Here is a 22710-nt window from a genome sequence, read left to right on the forward strand (position 1 = left end):
CACGCTCTTATAAATAATTCAGTAGTGTCAGTTTGCGTTGACATCCACTGCTCGACCCGATCGGATTAACGGTGGGAATAACTAGCTTTCGGAATGAGTTCGATGGGAAAAAAATCACGAATCACATTAAAAAGATCAGTAATACCTTGAGTATATCGGTCCATGGTAATACGCATTCTGTAAGTAGGTCGATTAATGAAGTAACTAGAAGTATACAAACATCACCGCCTTTCGATTACACGGTTACAATCTTACAATTAAATAATATTACAAAATTATTTGAAATACTTTGTGACTTATAAATAAGTAGATATCTATAACCGTCTTTTTATTGGTAACAATTATTGACTATAGAAGTTAATTTCTTCTCTACGCACACTTGTTATGTTTTAAAAAAAGTTCCGGCCGTAAAAGTTCATCAAAATTCTGTCTAAACACATTAAAACAGCATCTACTAAGAGTCGTTGTAAAAGTTGGAGCCAAGTTACAAGCGAAACATTTACTTAACAAATCAAACTGTCTTTTGGGAAGTTCATCTTACGATGTTTTAAATTACTTTGCCATAACTGTTTCTAGTTCATTTGAAGCTGTGTTATTGTTACGAGAGTTGCAAGCGGTTTTATCGAGTTTTTCTTTTGGTATTTATTTGGGCGGCTTTTATTGTGAAAATATTTGTTTCTGCTGCGATTTTATTCCGATATTTATTACTTTTTATACCTAAATATATATTATTTATTATTAATTAAGTAGTTGTAGTAAAATTTATAAACTACAAGCAAGTGAGTTGCAACAGTTGCAACACAGTCAGTAAGTATATTACTTACTGACTGTGTTGGTGAAGCTACGGCCAGTGGAGTAGTTTTCTTCCTTTCTTTGTATTGTATTAAAGGCGAGAAATGTTGCATCATGAACATCGCTGGCGCTTTTTAAAAGGAGGACTAAGAACCGATCCTTGGGGCAGCCCAATGGTTGTTTAGCTTGTTCATGTCACTGATCGTAACGCGCGTCCCCAGATAGCGAACTCGGGCAGCACGGTGACGTTCAACTGCTCGGTGGAGGGGGGCGGCGCGCGCGTGCGCTGGCTGCACGACGGCGCGCCGGTGGGCGGCGCCGAGCCGCTGCTGCGCGTGCGCGGCGTGCGGCGCGCGCACCGCGGCATGTACCAGTGCGTGGCCGAGCGCGGCCGCACCGTGGCGCAGGCCGCCGCCGAGCTGCGCCTGGGAGGTGAGCCCCACAGCCCACTAGCTGACCACTTTAATACTTCTAGCATGTCAACTCCAGGCGCGTTCAGCTTCAAGCGACCAGACTACGAGCATACGACACTTATTTGATTGGACATTTCACAACATGTAAATAAAATGTGGAAGGATAAAGGTGCACACTTATGCGGAACGACCGAAAATTAATTTTATTTCTCACTCAATCACTTGTCCAAATCTGCAAAAACGACAGAATCGTAGATTAATTCTGATGACGTCATCAGATTCCGCGTGGCTGATATGATTGTCTCGACCGGATACTCCAGCATTTCATTTACGAGTAGCGTACAAGCTGATGATTATGAGAATTGTTCAACTCAATACAACCAATTCAATTGTTTTCAAGAACATTGATACAGACAACTATAATCTAAAAGTAAACAAACAAAACAACAACAGCTGCTATGCTTTGAATTACAAACAATATTTAAACAATCATGAAAGAATCGGTAATCCATCGCATCCTGGACGAAGAATTAAGCCTATAAAGCCACTTTAAAATTGTAATAGTGTTCCTGATTGCATAGTTTAACAAAGGTTCCGTCTGAGCTGCTCCACGAATCAAGTATTCAAATTTATTCAGCTGAAAAAACGGGAACATTAAAACTAAGCTACTTATTGCCTTGAGCCGAAATCTCGTCAGTCCCTAGTTAAAATTTAATTGATTTCCCGCGTCTCGTGTGTTTTATTTAATCCATGATTAACGTGATAATTTCATTAAGCCTCAAAATTCTCATTGGATTATTACACATTTTTGGGCGTAAAGGTTTACATAATTCGTTTTCAATTTTAATTAACATTATTAGTATTAATTCAAAAGGTAAATGAACGTAATTACAATCTATACATATAATAAATCTGTAGAAGGGTCAATTCTGTACATAGAAAATATTGAAAAAATAAATACCAGGGGGTGTTACTGGATCGATACCAAACCCAAATATGTGATTAAAAAAATTTTTGTCTGTCTGTCTGTCTGTCTGTCTGTCTGTCTGTCTGTCTGTCTGTCTGTATGTGAAGGCATCACGTGAAAACTAACGGTTCGATTTCGATGAAACTTAGTATAATTATACCTTATTATCCTGGGAGTAAAATAGGATACTTTTTATCCTGGAAAAATACGTAGAAAAAAATTAATCTTAATTTTTCAGTTTTATCCATAGACGTTGTTCTGTAGAACCGCAAACATACGTTGCGTATTATTATAGGCCTAGCCGTATTTGGGTCCAATAGATATTTATAAGATGTCATTGTCAGAGTTACTCAAAATGGAGAAATAAACCATCCACGTGAAGACTCCGCGCGGACGGAGTCGCGGGCGGAAGCTAGTTTATAATACAAGTGCTAGTTATTTGTCTCTAAATAATTTATAGAAACTAGTTTTTAAAAAGCTTTTGAATAATAATTTCTTTAATCTGAAGGAATATTTAACTTTTTAACTTAAAGGTTACTTTTCCACACTCCACACCAGTTTCAATCACTTTCTATATTATGATCTTATGAGCTTTTGTAATCGTGTCAGTAATATTTCTATCAAGAGCAACTGTCTGTACTCAGGTTTTCATTCCTGAACCACAAAACAAGTTTAAATAAGTTTTGACATGAATCTTTTTCATTTGGTCCGTGACCTATGACAGATTTTTATATGAAAAGGAAAGTAGACGAAATGGGGAATGGAAAATCGTAGAGAACGGCTATTGTAGCATTATGCAAAATGTAAGAGGGAGGGAAGCAGGTATACACCATACCATACAAATTGTTATATTTACAAGCAGGTCCAATTAAATAAGGCTAATTACGGTTCCAGACGATAAGACTCGTACTCAATTTAGCGATAGCAAACTAAATACCCATTTATCGGAAAACAATTAGCTACACGACTGCCTTGTCGCGATGACTGGAGTTAACTGAAGGCCGTAATGAAACATTTTAAACTTTAATGGCGTAGATAAGAGGGTATAAAATTGTTTATTGCACTTTTATGGAAACATTCATTGGTGTCTCACGCTGAGTGATGTATGTTTGTTTTGTTTAGCAAAAGTTTTATGTTTTCTCTTCTACTTCTGTAGTTTGGTATATTTTAATTATATTAATTATTTTCCAAAACCGTAATTAATAAAATAATGCTGATAGCTTCAAAATAAATTTCCTTGCTTACTTACGACTTGGCGATGACTTTTCAGTTATATTAAGAAAAACTGCATTTACCAGGTAACATAAAAAAAGATCTACAAGAATTTTTGACTTCTATATATGAACAGACAATATGCTATATATACAAATGTTATATTACGTGAACAGAAGGAGGAAGATCCAAACTCAAACTCAAACTCAAACATCTGGGGGCACGGTAGTGCCCCCGCCAAGACGAGCCAAGCGAACAAGCGAAGCGCACGGGCACTACCTACCTTTTCTCGAAGCGCTTCGACGTTTTTTTGAACCCTCATAACTTGGGTTTGGATTATGCTAGATCAACAAAATTTTCGGGATATATTGTCAATAGCGGACTTATTAAACATATGTTGTTTTAATTACATTAGCTTTTATACTTCAGATTTTATTTATATTTAAAAAACGCTAATTTCGTCACTGACTCACTGATGATCATCAAAATTCTTAAGGTATTTCCTAATGTCCTAGAAAGCTGAAATTTTGTATGTAAGCTAGTATTAGCACATAAACAACAAAAAAATTATAAAACTTGTAACTTTCATCCCCCAACCCCTTAAACTAGGGGATGGGAGTTTGTATGAGACCTGTAATTTTAAATTAAATTTTGATGACGCTAGAGGTCTAATATAATAAAACTTGGTTCCCCTAGATATATATATATATATATGTATATGTACTCCTTGTTAAAAAAAAAATAATCGACATAAGTATAAAATTTTGTTACAAACAACTTACAAAAAGAAATGAAATCCCACCAAAAACATTTTCATGTAAAATGTTGCCAACACGAGCCCATATGACTCGCACTGTCAAAAAGTTATCAGATCTCATGTAGAGCCAAGCTTCTAACACTACTCGCCCTAACTCTACAAGGTCTAACTTCACAAACTCTACACCTTAGTCAAAATATGTGGCTTGGCCATTCGTTACTACAAGAACTATTGTATAACACAAAAGTAATGAACAGTGAATTAATTTTTCACCTTACGCCGATGTGAATCCGGCCGAAGTTCTTGTAGTAACGAACGGCCAAGCCACATATTTTGACTAAGGTGTAGAGTTTGTGAAGTTAGACCTTGTAGAGTTAGGGCGAGTAGTGTTAGAAGCTTGGCTCTACATGAGATCTGATAACTTTTTGACAGTGCGAGTCATATGGGCTCGTGTTGGCAACATTTTACATGAAAATGTTTTTGGTGGGATTTATTTATTCAATTAGACTTCTTCGAGAAGCACTTTTGAAACGTCAATACATATTTTTAACATTTACCACCGATTCGGAAAGCAGTATCTATGGAGAAGAATCGGCAAGAAACTCCATAGTTGCTCTTTTAAATCATTTCAGTATTACAATTTAATTTTACAAAATATGTAAGTAACTGTACGTATATATCATAATATGCCAAAGAACTGTCCTGTGGTTTTTACGCGACAACCCTCCATGGGTTTTTATCTTCCATATATTCCTTAATGCTGTAATAGGCTCTCTGAACTAATACGTTTTTTACATAATTTTTAAATTTAGCACTACTAAACTCTTTAATACTATGAGGAATTCTGTTGTAAAAAAGTATACCTTGGCCCATAAATGAATTTTTAACTTTAGCTAACCGGTAAAATGGCATTTCAATTTTATTTCGGTTCCTTGTGCCATAACGGTGTCTATCTCCTACTCTTGTGTGTAAGTCTGCGTTTTTGTGTACATATAAAATATTATTAAATATATACTGTGATGGTACTGTGAGGATACCAGTATTCTTAAAGAGATCTCTTAGTGAGTCCCTAGCACGTAAATTATATATAGAGCGTATGGCTCTTTTCTGTAATATAAATATAGTTTCTATATCTGCAGCCCTGCCCCATAGCAGAATTCCATAGGACATAATGCTATCCATAATTCTGTTCCATTCATCACAGGTATAAGTACCTACACGAGCATGTTAATATGCAAGAACGTCGCCATAACTCAGAGTGCACTCACGAGGATGTATGGCAGACGCATTAATTTTACAATTAGGACGATAAATTGCTCGATTGCTTCTTGGTTTTATTGCATTTTATAAGCACCTGTGATTTAGGTGAATATATTGGAAACAATACGAGATAACTGTGATTATGATTTTCACACTATCGCGAATCTATTGTTTTTTAAATGATCCACAATTTTACTAGGAAATAAAAATGTTATTAATAAGACATAAGACAACTTATAATGTTTTATTCTGAACGGGTCTACACTCTACTGGCGTTTCATCCGATTTATTTTGATCCTGCATTACAAAAATCTCAAAAGATCTCTTCTCAAAGTTTCTCTAACTCTCCGAAAAACCGTAACTTCATGAAACTTTAAAATACGTTATGCGTAATAATCAATTGAATTTATATCGGATTGCGTCGAGCCCATTGGCTGGTTATTGATTAGAGGCTGCAGTAATGGACGGGTCATGCGTCACGCGCCGAAATAAATTCCAATTGCCATTGTTGGTTCCAAAATAATCTTGTAGATTCCGGAAAAAATATTTTATACTTATCCCATTATTCCTGCATGGACAAAATACTTTAGAGGTTTGATTTCTGTATAACATCATAGGAACAAAACATTGAATGTTTGTTCTAATCCAGCATTCATGATGTTGTTATAAGAACCATACATTCAGTACTCTCCTGGATAAAAATGATTTTCAGCTATTGTTGGAACCGTCAACCTCCCGCTTAAACCGCTTTTGCTCCAATGCATGCAGGTAACAATAAAATAAGGCAACTATTCCAGTAATAATAGTATTAAAATAAAAATAAAATCACTCAGATTATATCACTTTACATTATAAGTTGTATTCGCATTGATATTGCAGTATAAATAATACGAATAAGTTTTTAATAGCACTTGATATTCACTCTACGTGATTTAATAGGTCAGCGAGGATAAACACTAATTTCAATTATATTTAAAACCCGATATAAAACGGCTATCATTAAATGTGTTGACCTCTGTTTGTTAGCAATAAACATTTATTTTATTTGTAATTAAGTAAGTATTTAGCATGAATGAAAATTGTTCATGTTGCTTGATTACAATCAAAGTAGATGAAAGCTGACACTGATATTATCATGAAATACTTATAAAAATTCTGTTACAAATAACGTAACGTTAAGAGTTAATTGGATTAAAATAAATTTACCTAAAGCTCGTGATAAAATGTAGGTATGTAAATTATCCCTGCCCCATTATGCCAATATTGTGAAAGAAAAATAATGGCTCATGAATAATAGTACAATCGTATTTAAAATATAAATTGATACCATTAGTTAGTTCACCTGCACTATGTTTTTATCTAAAAGAAAATAATAAGAGAAAAATAAGCATTGATTTATTTAAACCACTACCTATCTCAAAACACAAACAATGATTGCGAAACTCAAATTTATTACAGAAAATAGTACAAGCGGAAAATATCAGCTGAAGATTTGGCACGAACGGTTGCAAAAAACAATTTATGATAGACTAGCGTCCGCCCGCGACTCCGTCCGCGCGGATGTCGGTCTTCGCGTGGATGGTTTATTTCTCCATTTTGAGTAACTCTGACAATGACATCTTATAAATATCTATTGGACCCAAATACGGCTAGGCCTATAATAATAATACGCAATGTGTGTTCGCGGTTCTACAGAACAACGTCTATGGATAAAACTGAAAAAATAAGATTAATTTTTGTCTACGTATTTTTCCAGGATAAAAAGTATCCTATTTTACGCCCAGGATAATAAGGTATAATTATACCAAATTTCATCGAAATCGAACCGGTAGTTTTCACGTGATGTCTTCACATACAGACAGACAGACAAAAATTTTTTTAATCACATATTTGGGTTTGGTATCGATCCAGTAACATCCCTTGCTATTTATTTTTTCAATATTTTCAATGTACAGAATTGACCCTTCTACAGATTTATTATATGTATAGATTAAACTTAATGATATCAATACAAAAGCTCACAGAAATGATAGTCGAGAGTACAAAGAGCGAAATAAATTGGGGGTCGGATTATGGACGCGGATAATGGAATAATGGATGGTTTCCTCCGCTTTATGATATCCTATTCCGATAACTGCAGATATACGCTCCTGTGTGCTGCTCTTCCATCGCTAGTGAGACGAAGACACGATTTACCGAGAAACAGGTAAACATCGCTTCATAGAATCATGGTTACAATTCGAAATAAATAAATTCGGGGAAGTTTAACATCTCTTTGATGGGCTATCAAACTTCAAAAGACAAATGTGCATTGTTTTTAATACTATCTATAGTTAATTTTTGTGTTCATGATTCTCCAAAGATCATGATAATATATATTATCAACCTTGCTAATTAATCTATGGAAATAGACACTCAGCAGAATTCTATAGTTCAATGATATCTGTCATCCAATACTTGGCTAGCGAGGCTTCTGATAAGATGATTATGGCAAGTACAATTGGAACAATAATACACTGAAGATTATTGTATTATACAGGTCTCCTAAATAGTTCGCGATTCAGTTTAAGATCACTAATTTATTTTATCTGTACTTAATTATTTATATTTTATTATGTTTTATAATATTCATAATGTTGTTCATGTCTTAATTTTTGTGAATCTGTTTGACACCCAACCTATTTGGAAGTACAAATGGCATTTTAGTTAACCGCAGATAATATTTTCTTCAATATCTGAAAAATTAAGTTTTAATACGATAAAAATTTTCTAGGGCATCGATTTTAATTACAGTTAACTACTTATACAATACGTTTTTGAAACAAATAAAAATCTAAAAAAAAAGCATTTATGTGAAAAGTGACCGTGAATTAAACTGAAAAGAGCAGAGTTTACTTAAAAAATAAAAACATGACTTTGACTACCTACTTAAGTAAAATGATATTAAACAATATTTTTAATCGTACACGTTTCAATTACATTGTTGTTACTGAAGCAAACATTAACTTTGATTTGAATGTAGGTACATTTGCAATTCAAACTTTACCTTCTGTAGCTTACACCAAACATCAAAATGATCGGCCATCACACTGGCCAATGTTATATTATGATCCCACCAAAAACATAAATGTAAAATTTGGAGCCGAGTTCAATCGTTGACTTAATTTGCCAAAAAAAGAAATGAGATCTAAATGTGTGCCAAGTTCTGCAGACAGTCCAGAAATTTATTAACAAAGATGTATTAAGTTCTTAGGTTGACTGAAAACTCAATTGTTTTATTTTCCCTTAGAGAACAATGTTTATTCCAAAATATAACTTTTTTAATTTGAATAATATAATTATTTTCACAAAGCAAACAACTAATTACCTATTGAACCCCATAATTTAATGAGGCTAGTTTTTAGAACCTCACAAAATATAAACAGTATGTAAAACTAGCCTCATCAAATTATGGGGTTCAATAGGTCATTAGTTGTTTGCTTTGTGAAAATAATTATATTATTCAAATTAAAAAAGTTATATTTTGGAATAAACATTGTTCTCTAAGGGAAAATAAAACAATTGAGTTTTCAGTCAACCTAAGAACTTAATACATCTTTGTTAATAAATTTCTGGACTGTCTGCAGAACTTGGCACACATTTAGATCTCATTTCTTTTTTTGGCAAATTAAGTCAACGATTGAACTCGGCTCCAAATTTTACATTTATGTTTTTGGTGGGATATCATTACTTTTTGTACAGAAAATTACTCTGCAAATTTGATTTACTTTATGAATATAATACTTTTTATATACGATTTTTTTTATTTTTTCTTGCGGTTTCTCTGTATGGTTTGTTTAGTATTATTTTCTATATTTTCTTATATGTTATGAATGTCAGCGCACATTGCCCCGTCATTATCTGCAATTTTTTAAACTCGTTTTCTGTTTAAAAGATTACATGATTTTCTAAACATCCAGCGTGAATTTGTACACACACTATTACCAAGATGCAAAGATCGTTGTAGAAGAATCGTCGCCTTACTCCATGACGTTACGGTATTGCCATGACGCGATCTTGAAATTTTACTCTAAACGCGTCTAAAGATGTTTCACTCATATTAATATTACGCAAACTAAATCATTTCGACCTTCGACGAAGCCTTCTTCCATTACACCATTTGGTAATTATTTTTGCATGCTTGTATTGGCTAAACATGTTTGTGCTTTATTAATATAATTGTATCACCATTGAATACCATGTTTAAAGCAAAATAAAGATTTTATTTATTTATTTACTAGTGGTCCGCCCCGGCTTCGCCCGTGGTACGTATTTAGTATCCTATATCCTTCTCCTGGCTCTAAACTACCTCCCTGCCAATTTTCAGCTAAATCGGTTCAGCCGTTCTTGAGTTATAAGTGGAGTAACTAACACGACTTTCTTTTATATATATAGATTTATTTACACTGAAATTAAAACTAAATTAAACACTCATAAATAAAGAATAAATAAATGTGAATATGTAAAATTATATATTATTTTTAACTGTATGAGCAATAAAGGCAATATTTTTATTACAATTTTCTTTTATTTTACGTTTAATAACAGTTTTGAATAAAGAAATCATGCAATCGAAGTAATCCGCCCTAGCGATACTAGCGCGAGTGAGTGTGATGTCAGAGGCGCTTCGAATCTACAGATGTTTCGTCCTAAAATATGTAAACTTCAATAATCTATATCTCAGTCATTTATTGATGGATTTCAAAATTTTTTTCGGCCACTGATTAGTTTTGATCTAGTTTTTAAGACTAGTAAGGTGAATATACTATTTTCTTTTTTTTTAAACTTTTCCATTTTTCCATACAAACAAAATTTATGTCATTGAAAAAAAAATTAAATACAAATAAATTCAGTATTTTCTGATTTTTTCCTTTGTACACTCAGTATTACCTAGTTGATTACAAAATTTGAACTTTCTAGGTCATCTGGAAGTGGGTTAGGTTTTGTATATGTCTATATGTCAGTCAGTCTTAAAAATTGCGATTTTTGGATATTAATATCTACGCAACTGTTTAATCTGTATTTATGAAATTTAAGGTTCTTGTTTATCTTGAGGTCCTCTTGATATGTACCAAATTTGGTTTATATAACTTAAATAGTTTTCGAGTTATAAGGGGGTGAAAAGTGGCTCGAAATGGTTCGTGTAAATATACACACGGCTGCTGCTCGCCAGTTCTCTTCGCTTGAACTCGGCTTGACACGCTGCCGCGTGTCTAGATAAAGCGCTTATACAAGTAGATGTTGTATGTACAAAGCTTATACATGTATCATGTAATATATTATGGCGATTATGTCGGGATATATTAGGTTTGCATTTGTATTTATTAGCCAGGATATTTTGCCAGGTAGAAAAGTTGGGGTGCGAGTCTTTTTGTCTGGTAAACTAAATTAAATGTGATAAAAATCGATGTACGGTTAAAAACAATCGTTTGAACAAAAAACGATTGTTTCAAAACTATGCTATCACTTATTGCGCCTGACAAACAAAAAAAAAATTCTGATTTTAAGTACATTGTAAAAATTAATAATTAACAACAAAAAAATCCGTGAATAATTCATAATTTTTAAACATCTTTTCAATTTCGTCGTTTTAATATCGCGTCGTAGTACCCCGTCACTAAATCTTTATATATAAAAATGAATCGCAAAATGTGTTGGTAAGCGCATAACTCGAGAACGGCTGAACCGATTTCGATAATTCTTTTTTTATTTTATTTCTTGAAGTACGAGGATGGATCTTATGTAGAGAAAACGTAAACATGTACCACGGGCGAAGCCGGGGCGGACCGCTAGTAATATATAAAAATTGAAAAACAGTTACAAAACACGCCCAAGCAATATCCACTCGAAAAAATGTAACCCAGCTTCACTCGCAGATATTCCAACAAAAAATGACAATCGACAAAACTGTGTCTAAACATTGCAACAACAAAATAAACGAAGAATCCAATAAATTCCTGTAACTTACACCAAAGGCGAGTCGCAATAAAGAGCGCACGGACGTGATATACAAGCTCATAACTCGGTTGTCACCGCCACTGTGCGCCGATTGTAATGTCACTAAATTATAGCTCATTTGTTCACTGCCCCAGCCACTGTGGCGAAATGATTCTGTGAATTTCTAATAGCCTGTTAACTACGCGCTGGCTAATCGTGACCGACCTTTATTTTACAAAGGCTTTTGACCGCTTCGTAGATGTTTGCCGGTATATAGGTCCTATTACGGGAATTGAAGCCTTTTAATCAAAGCGTAAATTTCTCAGTGTTATACAAATACACTTCTCACGTAGACCAGGTAAATTGATGTTCAAATGGACATTACATTTTAACATCTCATTTTATTAAAATTGGAAATAATAAATAAAATTAATTTGAAATTATATAACTGGAAATCTCTAGAATTTGAACCTAATTAGCGAATCCAGTACATTAATTATTATTAATTTATATCTACAGCATCAACAATGTATAGATATCCAACCCCATTGTAAAGTACAATATACTTTACGATGTACACTCTCAATACAAAATTTCCCTTTGTCTTCTAGCTAATAATAAATACTCAAATTCGAAATTTAACTTAACATTCTGTAGCTTTGTTCACTGAAAATTCATTGAAGTCATCACTTCCAAAAGCGATGATGAATGATATCCATTGAATCCAGTCCATTTCTTTGTTTACTGGAGCTATGATTGGATTCTGTTGTGACATTCGTGATTTATCGTCCGCTGTTTGTGGAGCAGGATCTTTATACTCTTCGTTAGGAGTTTTAGGCCATTTGCAACTATTAAATGTCAAATCTGGACACATCTATTACGTTGATGTCATTTTACGTATAAGAATTCCCATTTGTTAAGGAGGGATAATGCGTTTTTAATATTCATAGGAATGATTGTTATATTCCATCCGTTGAAAATCAGGTAAAGGATGAAGCTGAGTAAATTTAATATGATTATCGTATGAATATTAATGTGAATAATTTTTGGACAAAACATCTGCTTCAAAATATATTTTGTAAGCTAATACAAATGGGCAACAAAAGGTCTAATAACATTTTTGTTTTTCTGGGACGGTTGTTAAACCCGTGTAATAAAATAACACCTTAATTATCTTCCAGATACAGCACCAGAGCTGCACTACACGTTCATAGAGCAGGCCTTACACCCAGGCCCGGCTGTAGCTCTCCACTGTTCTGCTTCAGGGTCTCCATCGCCTCGGTTCACTTGGCTCCTGGATATGCAACCTATTGAGGAACATAATACTCCACAAAGGTATAACTGAAATACCAGTCGTTTGTTCCCAACAATTTCTTCCCCTGTGGTCTTTGACAGGTGTATTATCTCTTAAAATGAATGGTAAAACTGAGAATTGTTCATCAATTTCGTGAGCTGATAAAGAGTGTATAATGCACACATTGCAGGACCATAACTCAGTTCCTGAGCCCGAGCGGCGAGGTGGTGAGCTACCTGAACTTCACGTCGGTGCGCGCGGAGGACGGCGGCCGCTACACGTGCCGCGCTCACAACTCGCGCGGATCGGTCGAACATTCTACACGACTCAATGTATACGGTAAGTTTATATTTCTCACCATTGTTTCTACTTGAAGTTAATAAGAATAATATGGTAAAGGTGATGATTTGCTTTTCTGAGAGAAACCTATCAATCTCTCCTTCAAAAGATCAAGATAATTGAGCTATAGCAACAAGGAACACATAATTGAGCTATTACATATTTATTAATATCAAATAAATACAATAGACGTTTGCTTTTGTTTACACTCCCATCGGGCAACTGAAATATGTGCATCAAAAGCGAACATTCGTTTATTTGTTGTTCTCACGGTCTTTATTGGTTCTGTTTGTCTTTGTAAATTACACGTATCATTTATCTGTATCATTTTCCAAATCTTTAAGCATATTTTTTTTTAGTTTACTTAAATAAGATTTTAAAATAAAACATTTCTGTAGGCTTTATTTTTAAGTGTTTTTAATATTTGTATCTGATTATCATTAGACATTGTGACCAAAACTAAGATGAAAACATTAAAGTTATGTTCTCCGCTACATTAAAATTATCTACACTAGTATTTTAAAGAGCAAAACTTTGTTTGTTTGGGTTCATAAACTACTGGACCGATTTTAAAAATTCTTTCACCATTCGAAAGCTACATTATCCACGAGTAATATAGGCTGTATATTATCACGTTAAGACCAACAGGAGCGGAGCCACGCGGGTGAAACCGCGCGGCACAGCTAGTGTAACATAATATTATAAGATATAGTATAAGTAGATAAATAGTCTACGGTATACCTACCTGCAATCTCAAATCTGGAATGCTACGAATTAATTTGTAGCAACGTCAATCATTCAAATTGATTTAGTTCAATTAGTCAAACGAACGGCAATTAGTAGAATCATTAAGCTTTTGATTAAAACGATGAAGCCGGACTTGGTAAACACAATGCTACCGTTTTCTCTTGCTATTTGTATTGTATTTATAACTGAAAATCTGTGATCAATTTAAACACAATACAGAAATGATTAGAAAAATATCAATTATACATTTTCTGTTACGCTACTACTACGTCTAATTAGTTTTGTTTAGAACATTCGCTGTGGTTTGTTAAAAAATATTGAGAAACCAAATACAACAAAAACCAATTATTATAGTATAGTCTATGTTTTGGTAGGTACAGTTCGAATCCCACTTCACCGTCAAGCTTTATAAATGAAAATTTTTTTCAATTGTAAAAAAATGACGAAACATAATGATTTCGTGCGGTGTCTCAGGGCCGCCGTCGATCCGCAGCATCGCGCCGGTGCGCGCGGTGGCGGGCGCCAACACCACCGTGCACTGCCCCTACTCAGGATTTCCAATCAGGTTGATGGAGGTGCATTTGTTTAGTTACATTATAAGTTTTCTTTATGTTCCTTTATGTAGATCGTAGACTTGCATGATTCGTAAAAAATTGAATGTTAATAATATTATTTAAATTGATAGTCACCGAAGAATAAGGAGTGACTTTACTTGATTTATCTTAAATCGCTCACTTTGGAAATTTATGACTTCTTCGTGTAATTTTTTCTCGGCCGTGTTTTGCCTTCTCGTATAAAATGATACTTCTTTACGAAAACTTGTCAAGTTAAAGATCGCCAGGTAGGTGGGCTACATTCTGAGCGTCCCACAGTGAGATCCGCTGGCAGCGCGGCGGGGTGGACATCCCCGCGGGCGAGGCGGGTGGGGGGGGGCGGGCGAGCCTGCGGCGCGGCGGCGCGCTGGCGCTGTGGCCGGCGGACGCGGCGGACGCGGGGCTGTACTCGTGCCGCGTGCTCGCGCCCGACGGGCACTACGCGCAGAAGGACGTGCAGATCTTCGTGCGCAGTGAGTGCCGCTGCTTTGAATGCCAAACAATTTCGTAATTTTTGTTTCATAATAATAGTATTTTTTTAGGAATTTTAAAGTCAGTTTTTACAACTGGTAATTGAAATGAAATAACCAATATTATGCCTTTTTAGTCTCTAAATAAATATTACTTTATTTTTCAGATCCTCCAAAAATTGCGGGATTCACTTTCCCCTCAGATTTAGTAGAAGGCAGTTCTATTCAAGTGCTTTGTGGAATAACATCTGGAGACAAACCTGTCTATTTCTCCTGGCTAAAAGATGGCCAAACGATTCCTTCTGACTTACAGGTAGTCTTCAATCTTTAACATAATTTTTCATCAATCTTTATATTATTATCATAAAAAATTTAACAATAACCTTTAATTATTCATGTTAGCTAATAATAATTGAGCCTCTAAATAGATGAAAAGGTTTTTATCAATGAGAAATAATTGTCTCCAAGGTGCAAGAAAAATCTCTGGACGAGTTTAGTTTCCTGATATTCTCTCACGTGACGTCGAAACACAGCGGCGAGTACACTTGCGTGGCCAGCAACTCTGCTGCTGAAGTCAACCACACAGCCAGACTTGCTGTCAAAGGTAATGAATATTATATTGACAGGATTTGTTGTTATAGACTTCTACTTCGACGTCTTATGACCCAACATAGACCCAACCCATACACTTTTTAGTTTCCAAAAGATCTTGAAATTGTCATTTATCAGTTTTTTTATGTAATACAAGTTTGGATCGTATAATCAAGATCGGATTATCTCAGTTTAAAGATATTTCACTACCATATCATCTAGCGCCCAGTTGCCATTATAATATTAAGTTCATTACATAACATTTTGAATTCATCAGTGGCGCCATCTTGGGTCTACGAGCCACAAGACGTATCAGTGTTGCTGGGAACTCCGATAATGGTACACTGCGCAACTAAAGGATACCCGGAACCTAAAATTACCTGGTTGAAAGGACACGGTAAGTCAATCGTATTTTCTAAATAATTATTAGTAATGTAAAGATACAGTTTTTTGAAAATATTTCAAAATTATTATTGTAATTAATTTAACTGTAAATAACATCAATAAAATATAGTAGTGACGTGTGGATCGGAATATTTTGGGCTGAGAACCTTATTAATTTTTGTCTCTGTGTTTATCAACTATATGCTTTGGCTGATTGAAGCTACACTTAGACTGGGTATTAACTCAAACAAAAATTATTATTTACCTATACTAGTTAAATAAATAAATAAATAAATCTTTATTTGCTCAAATGTGGTTCACAAGTTATTACTTTATGGAAAGTACAGCACATTCGCCAGTTATACTGGCATGCAAACATAATTTCACAGCTCCGCATAATCAGAAAAAAAAAATACAATTTTATTACATAAACATTATTATAGTTAAGTTCAAATACTTATTTATTATTATACATGTCAATATTTATGTTTATAATCCAAAAATTCCCTTACATTATAAAAATTTTTGCTTAATAGCCACATATAAAGTTTTGTCTTAAACTGTTTTGCGTCCAATTTCTTTAAATCGTCTGGAATATTATTATAAATTTTAACACACATAGCATGACAGTTTTTTGAGTACAAAGATGTTCTAGGTTTATGGTCAAGTATCAATCTATTAGGATGACGTAAATTCCCGTACATTTCTTGAGCCGTGGTAAATAATCTTTGATTATTTTTAACAAATTTGCAAATTTCAAAAATGTAAAGGCACGGCAAAGTTAATAATTTAAGTTTTATAAAAAGGGGTTTGCATGATTCGAAAGGCCCTACACCACATATAGCTCGGATGCATTTTTTTTGTGATACAAAAGCTTTCTTTATATTTACTCCATTTCCCCATACTATAAGTCCATATCTTAAAATTGATACTACGTATGCGTGGTATGCCGATATTGCTGTCTTTATGTCAGTTATTTTACGAAGACGTCTGAGTACATATATATACTTATTTATTCTATTACATACTTTTTCAATATGAGATGTCCAGTTTAAATTCATGTCTATTGTTATGCCTAAGAATTGTGTTTCATGAGTTTTATTTATTATTGTATTGTTATGTTCTAGTTTTAAGTCAGATCCAGGTTTATTTAAGAATTGAATAAAATTTGTTTTATTTAGGTTAAATTTGAGATTGTTCAATGTCAGCCAATTAATTAAATAGTCAATATTATAATTTATGTCACGTTGGTAATTTATATGGTCAAAATTTTTAATGTCAGTTTTAAAGATTATGGATATATCGTCAGCAAATAAGATTATCTTATTGTCCGAAACATCGATTAAGTCATTTATATAAACAAGAAATAGAATTGGCCCTAGTACAGAACCTTGCGGTACTCCATATTCGTTGCAAATGAGATTAGATTGGTACGACTGTTGTTCTTTGTTTTTATTTGTTTTTGTGATTACAACACATTGTTTTCTATTTTCAAGGTAAGTACGAAACCACTCTAACACAATACCACGTATACCATATATTTCCAGCTTTTCTAATAATATGTTGTGACACACTCTGTCAAAAGCTTTGGACATGTCAAAAAATATAGTAGTTGTCATAAATTTTAAGTCAATATTTTTAATAATACAATGAGCTTAGATTACAAAATAAAAGACAGATGGAGCGTTGCCGAACTAAACCGAATAATTTATCGTCATTTTCAATAAAGCTATGTGTGCTGTCATTTCGCCGCTGCACTGTACGTACACGGTGCTTCTGTGTGCGTGTAATGTTGCCAGATATTGAAAAATTTCCCAAATTTTTCCCCGACTACGGAAAAAAGAGGGTTATGTTTTTCGAGTTTATGGATGTATGTATAATATTTCTTTGACACGCCCTGCAGTATAAACCGTTGGACCGATTTTGAGTTGTGAGGTTTCATTGCAATGATCTGAATTATTATGTTAGTGGCGGTAGTGACGTAGGCATACATAAATGAGAAGTCAAGTTTTAATTTTTATTTAAATTCTTTTATTACATAAAGTACCTGCCTACTAAAGTTATATATGGACAAAATAATTGTATTCAATTTTTTATTAAATAAATTACATAAAAAAGTTTCAATATTAACTATAATAATTATATTATTTTTTATTTTTCATAATATATGAATACGAATAGCGGTAGTTTTTAGTCGAGAATACGGTACATTTTATTTTCATCACATCCATCATGGAGTTCACATAAATTAAATCGCTAGCGAAAACGACTATGACGTTTTTAAGCTTTATAAAAGTAACAAAATAATGTATTATGCTTATTAAAATAATCTAATAATTATCATGATCCTTTAGTGCACTATACAAATAATCACATTCACGATCGAAAAATCCAACAGCATTACCCTGAAGATCTTTTAACCATTTCACCGTTTTACCAATAAAAATGGCAAATTCATTTTCAAAATACTGGCAACATACGTTGAAGTTTTGTATTCCTTCATATCTGTAAAATTATTATTCGTATTAAAGAAATAAATCAGCCAAATAATCTACAGAAAACCTGTGAAACGATGTTTTATCTTTTTTTTTGTTTTCGGGAACAAATTTTACAGCGTTTTATTATCACAAGACGGCATTTTTTTACTAAAATTGCAAACCCTTTTTGACGTATTGCATGACACTTTATGCGCTATAGCACTGGTGCAGCGACGTATTTGTTTTTGATTTCGTATTTTCTTTGACAAGGGCGACGGGCGGTTGTCATGCTCCATCTGTACTTTATTTTGTAATCTAAGACAATGAGTCAGAGAATATAATGCATTGTTCGTAGATTTATTTTTCTGAAATGCGTATTGATCACTTTTAATTGTATTATGTTTATTAAAAAATTCATTAAGGCGAAGACTCATGCATTTCTCAAAAATTTTTGCGAACATTGATATAAGTGTGATTGGTCGGTAATTTTCCATCACACGTTTATCTCCCTTCTTAAATAAGGGTCGAACTATGGAGATTTTGAGGGCATTTGGATAACATCCACTTAAAAAAGACATGTTTATCAAATGCGTTAAAATATGAACTATTTCTACAGCGCATTTTTTTATAATTTTCGTACAAACCTCATCGTAACCTACAGAGTTTGTGTTATTTAAGGCTAATATTTGTTTCATAACTTCATTTTCATTCATGGGTCTAAGAAACATTGAGGATGGATTTTTGTGTGTGTTTTTTATTTTGGAACCATGGCAAGAATTTGGTGTGGGCTTACCAATATTAACAAAAAAACTATTAAATTTTGTCGATATTATGGCCGGGTCAGAGATTGTTTCGGATCCTATATCTATATTATCTATGTCAGATGACTTATTATGGGAATTCAGTTCATTCTTTATAAGTTTCCATGACGATTTGCATTTGTTTTGGCTGTTAGACATATAAGCAATATTAGAAAGCTTTTGAGCTTTATATATGCACTTGCGTAAAATTTTAGAATAAGTTAAGTATTTAGATTTATAATTTATATTTGATTTATTGTTATAATAGCAATATCTTAGATTTCTTTTTTTTCTACAGCTTATCTTCAATCCTTCACTAATCCATTTTGTATTATTAATTTTACCCAAATTAATTTTTATAAGAGGAAAACACAATTTATATAAAAGACAAAAAAGGTCATGAAAACTTTGAAAGGCTGTATTTAGATTATTTTCCATGTAAATATCACAAAATGTTAAACTCTTAAGGTAATCTTTGAATTTGCTTATGTATTCTGTGTTATAGTCTCTTTTATAAATAGTCAGTCTAGACATGTGCTGTTGTCTATGATTATAATTTATTTGAAATTTCAGTAATTGAGCAGTGTTATGGTCAGATAGACATAGGGGAATAATACTTCCATTCGCTTTGTGAATATTACTTAGAATGTGATCAATACAAGAATTTCCCCTTGTAGGTTGATTTATATGGAGCTTAAAATTATATGTGTTAATTAAATTCTTGTAGTCAGAACAATTTTTATTTATTTTAAGTATATTAATGTTGAAGTCTCCAACAATAATAATTTTCTTTTTATCATATTTTTCAGTTACTTTAAATAGCAGTAGATTTAATTGGGTTAAAAAGAAATTTACATCAGAGTCAGGTGTACGGTAAATACATATAATTATTATATCTTTCTCTAATACTTCTAATGCCCGGTTCCTATATTTGAAAAACGATCCGTTTTAGTTACGAATAGTAGTATAATTAACCAAGCGTAAGCGAAAATCGTTCCTATAAAAAACGTCTCGTCAAGCAACTTACCGACGGCTTCCTACTGACGGATGGGAGGGTTACTATTAACGAACGGTAAGCATATTGTATGGAGAAGACAGTTTATCGCGTTCCTATAAATATTTTTAATGTCATTATGCTGTCAAAGTTACTATTCGTATAGCATTTTGTTTACCCGTCGATTTCGGGCGGTTAAATTCTTACTATTTCATTGTTTCCGCTTCAATATCGAAATGTGGAGTTCAGATAGTGATAGAGAAGTGTTTAATATTATATCGAATTTCGGAAGAAGATAGTGGGCGTGAAAGAGTATATATTATAGAGAAGGAGTGGATTTTTTTGCGACCCTGGATTCTCACGAATTTCAATTGAGATTTCGACTTGATAAAGAATCTGTTGAACAATTACTTCTTGAAATTTTTTTTTTTTTTTTTTTTTTTTATGTCAGAGCAAGCAAAGGGGCAGGTGGGCCACCTGATGGTAAGTGGTCACCACCGCCCATAAACACTTGCAACACTAGAAGTGTTGCAGGTGCTTTGCCGACCTTTTATGGACAAATAAGCTCTTTTCTTGAAGGCCCCAATGTCGTAGTTGTTCGGGAACACCGCAGGTGGCAAATCGTTCCACAGTTTCACCGTACGCGGAAGGAAGTTGCGGGTGAAGCGGACAGTGGTGGAGCGCCAACCATCCAGATGGTGCGGATGGAACTGGTTTTTACGGCGTGTGGTCCGGTGGTGGAACTGTGCGGCTGGTAGTAGGTGGAACAATTCCTCAGAGCACTCCCCATAGTAGATTCTGTACAGTATACAGAGAGACGCAACGTCTCTTCGCACTGACAGAGGATCGAGCCTATCGGAAAGCCTTTTTTTTTTTTTTTTTTTTTTTTTTTTTTTTTTACGTGAGGAAATTCTTCATGAATACCGGCTGCTTCGGGGGCAGCAGCACGGTTATGTCAGACTTCTACTGACTAAAACCTCACGGTGGCCTACTTTCGCGCAGGTAAAGAGGGGATCCCGGGATCTCCGGTAGGAACGCTCACGGTACCCCTCGCGCGCCTGCCATTGGCAATCCACTCGCATGTAGTCGCGGACTACCCTACGCGCATGCCTAACACTACGACAGACTGCAGCCACAACAGTCTGTCGCCCTCCTCACGTTGCCTATTGAATGTGCGCAGCCCCCGCCGCACACACTCTGCAACGATAAAGGCAAGAGCTCGTCGGGTCTACTAAGTGACCCGACGTCCCCTGCGGCGTGCTCTGCGACGCACGGGATTCCTACGCTCCCGGTCGCGCTCAGCACTTTCTTTCTGTGACATCACTGCATCACAGAAAGACAGCACTGCCATCCACACGTCCTCTCTTTCACACATGGCACCAACTACGATCGGAAGTGAAAGGTCTGATCCAACCATAGCACGTAGTGCATCGCGTTCCGCTGTCCACGCTGGACACGACTCTAAGGTGTGCTGAGCCGTGTCCTCCTCACAGTCACAATGGTGACAAGCAGCATTTGGCTGTTTTCCTATTCGACACAGATACTTACCGAAGCAACCATGCCCCGTCAGAATCTGTGTCGTGCGGAATGAGAGCGAGCCGTGGCGCCTAGTCATCCATTCCTGAAATACAGGCAAAATGGCATGGATAGACATCATGCCATATTGCGCGTTCGCTAGCCGTCTGGCCCATGCCTCCGTTGCCTGTCTTCGGAGTCTGGCCCTACGCCTGTCCATGTCTCTTGGAGATATGCTCCGATGCATGCCTACTTCTTCTCGCCAGTGGAACATGGCTGAAAGAATCTCCGCTTCCAAGTCCCAGGGGAGACATCTAGCAAGTAAGCAGGCTGCGTCATAAGAGACTGTACGGTATGCCCGGGCGACTCTGATCGCCATCATCCTCTGAGGCTTACGTAAGAGGCTGATATTTCGGCTCGTCAGCGAATCAGCCCAGACAGGAGCTCCATAAAGAGCCATCGACCGCACAATCCCCTCATACAGCTTGCGACATGATTCATTCAGTCCCCTAATATTCGGCAGTAAACCACTGAGAGCGCCCGCTACTCTAAGAAGTTTGGGCGCCAGACACTTAAAATGCGGATAGAAGGTCCATTTGCCATCCAACATGAGTCCGAGATACCTCATCGACGGCTGGATGGCAATGGACACTCCTCCCACATTTAAACAAGACCCAGGTGGAGGACCTCGTCGTGAACCACGGAAACATATGGCTTCCGATTTAGATGGAGCAACCTCTAGACCTATTTGACGGATCCGTGCGATTACCTGGGCTGTTCCAGTCTCAGCCAGCAAGACTGCCTCAGCAAAAGTCTTCGCTCCAGCAGTTATCAGAGTGTCGTCGGCATAACATGTCACCTCAGTACCCTCGACATTGGTACCTCGCAGCACCCAATCATAACCAATGTTCCACAGAAGTGGTCCCAAAACCGACCCCTGTGGAACACCACATGTGATTGCTCGGCGCTGCCAGCCAAGCCTCCCAGGATATTCAACCCACCTCTCAGATAAGTACGATTCCACGATATGGCACAGGTAAGGAGGCACCCCGTGAAACCGTAATGCTTCCCTGATCGTAGCCCAGGGAAGGGTGTTGAATGCGTTTGCTATATCCAAAGACACCGCGAT

At 35.3% G+C, this 22710-nt stretch overlaps 1 protein-coding gene across 1 annotated transcript in view; it reads left to right on the forward strand.

Moving 5' to 3' along the window:
• LOC123697301 (Down syndrome cell adhesion molecule-like protein Dscam2) overlaps positions 1–22710 on the forward strand; it is a 131168-nt gene that overhangs the window by 94954 nt on the left and 13504 nt on the right. Inside the window, exons 9-16 of the mRNA XM_045643771.1 lie at positions 1014–1224; positions 12559–12712; positions 12862–13010; positions 14232–14322; positions 14630–14823; positions 14988–15133; positions 15289–15424; positions 15689–15808. Of these exons, the coding sequence (XP_045499727.1) occupies positions 1014–1224; positions 12559–12712; positions 12862–13010; positions 14232–14322; positions 14630–14823; positions 14988–15133; positions 15289–15424; positions 15689–15808 (1201 nt within the window). The remainder of the gene's footprint in view (positions 1–1013; positions 1225–12558; positions 12713–12861; positions 13011–14231; positions 14323–14629; positions 14824–14987; positions 15134–15288; positions 15425–15688; positions 15809–22710) is intronic.

This window comes from Colias croceus, chromosome 1, assembly GCF_905220415.1.
Source record: "Colias croceus chromosome 1, ilColCroc2.1".
Classification (NCBI taxonomy): Eukaryota; Metazoa; Arthropoda; class Insecta; order Lepidoptera; family Pieridae; genus Colias; species Colias croceus.